At 40.9% G+C, this 8,532-nt stretch overlaps 3 protein-coding genes across 3 annotated transcripts in view; 1 reads left to right on the top strand and 2 right to left on the bottom strand.

Annotated features, from left to right (window-relative positions):
• The window catches only part of LOC126393851 (protein FAM163B), a 180,925-nt gene that overhangs the window by 116,203 nt on the left and 56,190 nt on the right, over positions 1-8,532 (bottom strand). The gene's annotated exons all lie outside the window — the stretch shown is intronic.
• On the top strand, positions 2,282-3,933 carry LOC126393845 (natterin-3-like). The gene is given in 2 exon segments (XM_050050229.1): positions 2,282-2,550; positions 2,552-3,933. Coding segments are annotated over 2 exon segments (945 nt in total). The 5' UTR covers positions 2,282-2,356; the 3' UTR covers positions 3,303-3,933.
• Positions 6,209-8,014, bottom strand: LOC126394908 (natterin-3-like). The gene is made up of 2 exons (XM_050052052.1): positions 7,951-8,014; positions 6,209-7,287 (listed from the first exon to the last, which is right to left on the bottom strand). Exons 1-2 carry the CDS (start codon positions 8,012-8,014, stop codon positions 6,209-6,211), a joined length of 1,143 nt encoding a protein of 380 aa, XP_049908009.1.

Genomic DNA, 8,532 nt, shown 5'->3' with positions numbered 1-8,532 from the left:
AGGGATGTCGTATGCTGTAAAGCCCTGTGAGGCAAATTGTGATTTGTGATATTGGGCTTTATAAATAAAATTGATTGATTGATTGATAGTACATGTAAATATGCCAGATTGTAGCCCACAGCTAATTTCCATCTGTCGTCCCTAGGCAGGTTGTTGTTACATTAGTAACATAAAAACAAAATGCATAAATAGCACACGAGATACAGTAGAAACATGGAGAAACAGTACAAATATACACATAGTAAATAGTAAACAGTAGAAAACATTCAAATACGTCAGGAGTGACTGAGGAACTAGATCAGGAGTGACCATAGAAATTTAAAGGAGGATGAAAATTGAAATTTCATTGTATTGCACATTTCAATATATTGCACATAGCCCTATTATATTGCACCAACCCTGTTGCACATAACCCTGTTCAACAGTACAGTTAAGCATGGTCACAAAACTGGTAAGCTTTGAGCCACACCTTTAGATGACCCTTAAAAGTGGCAAGGCTAGCACATTCCCTTACGGAGATTGGCAGGCTGTTCCACAAAGGGCTTCCTTTGTACGACAGGACATTCTGACCAAAGGAAGTTTTTCTGAGGGGTACCACACACTCCCTGTTTGTTACGGCCCTTGTTACCTGGGTAGTGATTGGCCTAAGTGTAATGAAGTCGTTAAGTGGGGGTGGTGCCAATCCATGCATCAAACATTAAATTTTCAAAACTTAGCAGGCTATATTGAGATAAAATATTACAGTGATGATATGAGAATGGCTTCTTACCCAGTATTTTCAGTGCTTTTTTGTATAGAGATTCGATTGGTTTCAGTGTTGTCGTAGCTGTCATTGACCAACTAGTTAGACAGTAACTCAGATGGGAAGAAATCATAGAATGCAAGAACAACATAGCAGCGCTATCGGTTAGTGACCTCCGTATTTGCCTGAAGTTATACAGGTTGAATTTGACCGTCTTTGTTACTATTTTAATGTGGCTTCTAAAAGACAGAGTAGAGTCCAGCATCACACCCAAGTATTTAAACTCTTTTACAACATTCAGCTCTTCTCCTCCCAGACGGACAGAGTGTGTGTGTGCAATATGTGTGGGTTGTTTCGAAAAAAAACATACTAACTGTCTTTTCTGTGTTTAACAAAAGACAGGACTCGATGAGTCAATTTTGTATGTGTATCAAAGCTGTGGAAAGTATGCGGGCTGCCTCTACAGGATGTTTTGCCTTTGTAAAAATGACTGTGTCGTCCGCATAGAGCTGTACGTCAACATCCTTACAGATATCTGGCAAATCGTTTATATATAAAAAAAAAAATAGAATAGGTCCCAGGATGGATCCTTGAGGGACCCCCACTAGTGAACCTAGATAGGGGGATCTGACCCCGTCAACCATTGTGCACTGCTCTCTCTCTGACAGGTATGATTCCATACATTTAATAGCCCAAGCAGAAAAATTAAAATGGGTCAGTTTAGATAAAAGCACTTTGTGGTTAACGGTGTCAAACGCTCTTTTTAGATCTAGAAACACAGCACCCACACAACCATTCTTATCCAGCAAACATTTGACTTTTTCCAGAAACACAGCTAATGCAGACTCAGTCGAATGATGTGGGCGTAAGCCAAATTGTAGAGGATGCAAGGGAGTTTGACCATATTTAAGATGAGTTATTAATTGATTAGAGATCCATTTTTCAATTATTTTAGAGATGATGGGCATGATGCTAATAGGTCGATAGTTGTTCATGTCAGACCTGTCACTGGATTTAAAAATTGGGGTGATTGTGGCCAACTTCCACGCCTTTGGAACCACTGAGTGTTTGATGGATAGGTTAACCAGGTGTGTGATCAGAAATGCAAGTGCCTCTTTGTGCGTTTTTAAAAAACTGGTGTCGAGACCGTATATATCTTTGGCTTTTGAGTTGTTAAGTGCACTAATAATATCAATAACCTCCACTTTACATTACTTTCCTGAACATGTACAGAGCTTCAACATGTGGAGAAATCTAGAGCTTGACAGATCTCCCTGCCTAGATTGCTAAGCTATGGATGTACAAACACTGGTTGGTCGAGGGGTTTAGGAATTGGTCAATTTGGCAACTTCTGTAATTCGTGACAGCAAACTCAGTCAGTCACTGACATCCAACAAAGTCCACTTTCATCACAACAGAGCAAGACAATTTGAGCTTTACCTTAACACTATTTGGAGTACATCCATTGATTACTGATGTCCTTTGATTTATGCTTAAACATTTTTCCTATCTTTGTCTTTTTCCTTTCAGTTATACAGTCCTGATACTGTTCCAAGTCTAAAGGACAGGGTTTCTAATATCACTGCTAAAGGATCCCTGCTGACTCTTGCGGAGATGGAGAAAACTAACCTGGAATGGCAGAGGTTTAATGGCTCTCTGCCCGACGGAGCAGTTTCAATCTACAATGACTATGTTGGACGCACCGACTATGTTGCCAAATATGGGTGCAGTGCTGGCTTCTACAACCCTGACAAGGGTCCTCACTGCTACTATGCCTATGGAGACAAAGAGCATCAAGGCTCCCCATTTCCTGGTGAACAGAGACAACTTCGAGTTTCTGGAATGGAAGGATGGCGACCACGGGTCAGTGCCTCAGAATTCAGTCAGCATCGGCCCCGGCATGGAAATATATGTTGGGAAGAACAAGTATGGTCTCGGGAAGGTGGATGTTAAAAATACAGCCTTCTTCCTTCCCTGGGAAGGTTCTGAGCATTGGTACAAGACCTACGAGGTCCTGACCCTCAACAAAGAAGTAATAAGGGAACGCATATTTGAAGTCAAGTATAAGACTGATGATATTAACATCATTAAGAATCCTCCAGAGACCCTGGACAAGAGTGTCATCACCAACCATGACCGCAATCCAGTGACAGGGACAGCTAAGCTCGAAAAGAAAACCATAAAGGAGCAAAGATGGGACACCAGCTTTTCCTTCACAATGGGCGTCACCACAAGCATCACTGCCGGAGTGCCCGAAGTTTGCTCTGTAGGTGTCGAAGTAAGCATGGAGACGACCCAAGAGTACAGCCAGGGGAGCAGTATCACCGAGGACACCACCCACTCTCTTGCTGTAGAGTACACTGTCCCACCAGAACACACCTGCACAGTCAGGATGGTGGGGTATAAGTACATCGCTGACATCCCATTCACTGCACGTGTTGAGCGTACCTACAGAAATGGGAAGACCAGATTCACAACCATCACCGGGACATACAAAGGCGTCCAAATTGGAGATATCCGGGCTGTGGTGGATCGTGCTGAACCTCTACCTAAGCCATAACCAATAATGTAAGAGGCACCAAGGGATACAGTACCTGACATATTGTATGTTGGATACCTAAAATATTGTAATGAAAAGCTGAAAATATATCTGCCTATGTGTGTTATATGTCTTACCATACTTTATAAGACAATACAACGAATCAAAGCAATACTAGATAAACTTACCTCTGTCTTAGCTGTGGTAGTTTCCAGCTATGATCCTCAAAGTGGTTTCTTTGAAATGAACCCTGGGTTTTGACAGATCTGGGGAAAACGGCATTTTCCTACTATGCACATTGGGGAACAGAATAATCTGTAAGAAGATCTAAAAATAGGAACTTCTGTATCCACTGAATAATATAAGGGTATCATAACAAATGTGGTGATGGATGCATGTGTTTGTTTTTTTCTGTCAAATAATTTTTGTCTATCATGTTGTATTTTAAGGGTCCTGTGTGTTGGATTTAGGGAGATGTACTGGCATAAATGGAATATAATGTTAATAACTATGTTTTCATTAGTGTATAACCACCTGAAACTACAAATTTCTTTTCATTACTTTAGAATAAGTCATTTATATCTATATATGGAGCGGGTTGTTTCTCCAGTAGCTCTCTCTAGTACAGTAAAGGTTTATTTAGGTTTTTAAATAATTGTTTTCCAAGCAATGAATGAAATGTATGAACAATCATTTGATATTTCATTCTTTCATATAAAAAAATAAACTCATATCCAATCAATATCTGTGTCATAATTACTCAAATATTCAATCAGCATGCATGTTACAGACAGTCAGGACAGCAGCATGGTAATGGTGTACAACAGCTACACTTTATTTATTACTTCAGTGTTGTTAACGGAAAATGTGTGGAGATAAGAAGCGTTAAGAGATAAAATGACCATTCTCTTTTCTCTTTTTGGGACCATCCTCTGTAAACCCTAGAGATGGTTGTGCTGAAAATCCCAGTAAATACTCAGACCAGCCCGTCTGGCACCAACAACCATGCCACGTTCAAAGTCACTTCAATCACCTTTCTTCATCATTCTGATGCTCAGTTTGAACTTCAGCAGCTCGTCTTCACCATGTCTACATGACTAAATGCATTTAGTTGCTGCCATGTGATTGGCTGATTAGTTATTTGCTTTAACAAGCAGTTGAACAGGTGTACCTAATAAAGTGGCCACTGAGTGTTCCCTTAGTTGCAAATAGGAGTGAGAGTTCCTACCTGTATTGAAGAAACAACTCAATGACATGAGGTCAGTTCAAAGCGGGTAGTTCACCAAACATTCTTATACTCCTCCTTAGACAAACATCCTATCTAACTTTCTGTGTGTGTATGTGTGCAGATCACTGCAGAAAAAAATACAGGCACATATGTACAAAAATAATGACCTGGGTCCAGTGTTGGGCAGTAACGTATTAGAGTAATAACATTACTTTTTGCAGTCACAAGTAGTGTAACTAATTACTACTGAAATTTCTGTAATAATATTACAGTTACCCAAAACCAAGCAACGCATTACAACGTTACTTTTGTTATCACATCACTACTGGCGTGAAATACAACAATCACATCAGTAATCATTGTGCAGCGCAGGCACATCATTCAGCAGCCAGCTATTGGAAATACTTACCTTAGCAGCTGGAAATATTCCATTATTTTAATTTCCCTGGAGGAAAGATGACATGAACACTGTTGCTGCAGGTAGTCAGACTAAAACTCTTTCCACTGCAAAAAACAGGTCCCCAAACCTCCGGTATGAAACACCTCGGCTACTACGACAAACAACACAACAACATGAAGGCCATGGAGGTGGGCTGTAGCTCTACACTGACTAAACAACCAAAACTGGATTTTAATTGTGGACAGCTGCAGCTACAAAGAAGTAATGAAGCCAGTGGTTGGATACATGGTGAATAAAATGTTGCTCCATCACACATCTCAATTTTGAGGCGATAAACAAATACCAATTGTATAGGGTGTAACGGAAAAGTAATACAACAAGTAGTGTAATGAATTACTGTTGGCAGGGGGTAATAAGAAAAGTATTATGATTACTATTGAAAAGAGTAACGAGTAATGAGTAATATATTACATTTTTAGAGTAACAAGCCCAACACTGTTTTGGTCATAACAGGAAGATATAATCTGCTTGAAATAATCGGTTGTGTCTGGTATTATTTCCTCAACAAAAGATCAATTATCTTGTTCAAAATTCAAGACATCTCCTCCTTCTCTATTATCACCAAATGTTTCCAACAATGCTGTAACCCATTGAAATCCCTAATTTTATGCACAGAATGGTGCATTTCATTTGGTCATAGTCAATGACATCTTCTCCCTTTTACCATGTCAGGTTGCTCTTACTTCTGGGGAAAACACCAGATGATATGTAAGAGCGAGAGGGAAGAAGTTAAGTGTTCACAAACGTTACTTTTCATTCAGCTATTTCATTAGAATGAAATGACATAACGTGAGTAAATGTAACATGAATATAACTTTAAGAAAATGGTACAAAGCATTTTATTGTGACAACATTTTTTCTTTTCAGAGTTTAAACTTATGGTCTCAAGATGTCTCCAGCCTCAGCAGCTGTGACGTCACAAGACAAAGCTAATGTTAAACCAAGGTTTAAGGTGAGTTCCCTCTTCACCTCTGCACAGTGAAGCTGAAATGTTCAAATGAAATAACAATAACAAAAATGCACGAAGTGCCACATTATTATTTTTTTTGTGTACAAAACAATTTATTAAGGAACAAATCTTTAATCTTTTATATTTGTATTTTATTAACAGCATTACTTTTTCCAAAGTGGCTTAAAATGAGTGCACTCACATTCAACTAGCTAGATGTGATTAAAAAAAAAAAGTGAAATGCATCAGACATACAGATATGTCCAACATCATGTGGAGCTTTGTGCATTTCATGAGCAAGGCTTGGGGTTTTCTAGAGGTTCACATCGGTCCACCGCGGTCCGGACTTCTCCAGTCTGAACGCCGTCATACAGCCCAGTGATGAATATTGTGCGGATCTCCCCGTTAGCGTATGTGCGTCTGAGTTGTGCCGTGAACGGGATTTGAACTCTGTACTTGTACTGCACCATGTTAACCATGCAGGAGTGGTTTGGCGGGGCTGTGATCTCCACAGAAACAGTATCAGTGATGGTATTGACCACTGTGTTTCCCCTGGAGTACTGAAACGTAACCGCGGAGCTGAACTGAATACCTTCAGAGGCGATGAAGGGGATGCTGACATCAAAGGTCACTGTCACACCAACTTGGATAGAAAAGGTAAAGTCCCACCTGTGCTTCGTCTCGTATGTCTTTGAGAGGGTATCTGTTTTCAGCACTGAGTGGCATTCGTAGTTGCTGATGGCTGATTTCTGCATGATCTCTGGAGGATAGTGGAAGATTTCCAGCTCATCAGTGCTGTACCTGACATCATAAATCAGCTGGCTGATTATATTCTCATCAGTGGTCAGGACCTGGTAGTCGTGGTACCAATATTCATCATCCTTCCAGGGAAGATAGAAAACTTTATGTTTAGTATCAACCTTGCCAAGTCCATATTCGTTCATCCCTACATATATGTCCTCCCCAGGGCATGTTCTGACTGCACTCTGGGGCACTGAACCGTATGAATCCGTCTTCCACTCCAGGACCTCAAACATGTTTTTGTTCACCAGGATCTCAAACGGGAAACCAGAAAGTGCTTTTTTTGTGTTGGCATAGTGGCAATAAGGACCCTTGCTGGGGGTATAAAAGCCAGCCTCACACTTGTATTTACAGACATAATCGATGCGATCAGTGTAATCATTGTAAATTGAAACTGAATTATTTGGGAGAGAGTTGTTCCAGGTCACCCACTCCAGGGTAGAGCCATAGTCAGATCCAAAGGAGGGTGACTGAGCCTGCTTTGTCTGCCTTGACGTAGCAACAGTCAGAAGAGGTCTCTTAATGCTGATTTCAGCACTGCCATTCAGACGTGAGTTCTTGAAGGAGACTGGATAATGAAAAGAGAAAAGGCACAGGCAAGAACAATGTTTGCTTTAACACAAGACAGAGAAAAACAGAGTGAAACCAAAGCTCAAGTAAGGGATAAGACTGCTAGACATGAAGGTATTTATCTGATTGATGGTGCTCCGTTTGCTGTTCAGTCTGATTGTGTTCTTGGGGTTTCAATTGACTTTAATCAAGTCAAATCTCTCTCGTTAATGAATCTGCTCTAGCTCTCTCTGTTTTATTGTATTTTAACCACTGGTATTAGTACGTTCTTCTGTTATGGACAAGGTTTGTGCAAGCTAGAGCTACCTTCACTTACAGTAGGGTTATGGTGAACTAATTCGGAAAACCTTTGGTTCTGGTATTCATGCGGGTGCCACTTGACACGCTCCATCCACCCAAACACTGTTGCTGACCAAACATGCCCAGTCATGACAGTGGCCCTCTCAACAGGACAATGCTCCATATCACACCACAGAAATGCTCAGGGATGGCCTGAGAAACGTGACAAAGAGCTCAGGGCACCAACCTGGCCCCCAAATTCCCTAGATCTTAATCTATCAATCTGACTGAGGATTTGTGGGATGTGCTGGTACCCCAGAAGTAACCCTGACCAGTAGTTGGACCTTCTTGAATCAGTCCTGTGGGTTGCAAGGTGGGGTACCAGTATGTCCCACAGATGCTTGATCAAATTTGGAGGCCAGGTCGATGCCATGAGCTCTTGTCATGTTACTTGGGTCAATCCGTACCAGTTTTTGTGGTGTTGAATTGTGCGCTCTCCTGCTGAAGGGGGCCGCTGCTATTGGGAGGTGGTATTGCCATGAAAGGATATACTTGGTTTGGCAACAGTGTATGGGTGGGTGGTTCGTGTCAGGTGTCATCTATATGATTGTCTGGACCCAAGGTTTCCCAGCAGAACACTGTAACAAAATGATCAATGTTATTCACTTCAACCACTGGTGGTTTTTAAGTTGTGGCTGATCAGCCTATGTTCTGTATTTTAAGCAGAAACATATTTAGTTTGTGACTTAGATTAGGTAATAATAATGATGATAATAATAACTAGTCCATAGCCATTTAGAAGAAGAAAAACAAAAACATTGGTCCACAGGGGGAGCCACAGCGATCGGTCGCATTTTAGCCATTTTGAAGCATTTTTCTGTTGTTATAGCGCCACCCAGTTGCCAATTAGAGTTAAATTTCTCCAGTCACCTTGAGGCGTCCTGTTCTACGTATCTACCAAGTT

This window comes from Epinephelus moara, chromosome 8, assembly GCF_006386435.1.
Source record: "Epinephelus moara isolate mb chromosome 8, YSFRI_EMoa_1.0, whole genome shotgun sequence".
Classification (NCBI taxonomy): domain Eukaryota; kingdom Metazoa; phylum Chordata; class Actinopteri; order Perciformes; family Serranidae; genus Epinephelus; species Epinephelus moara.
The sequence above is the reverse complement of the archived record's forward strand: the minus strand, read 5'-3'. Positions and strand labels throughout refer to the sequence as shown.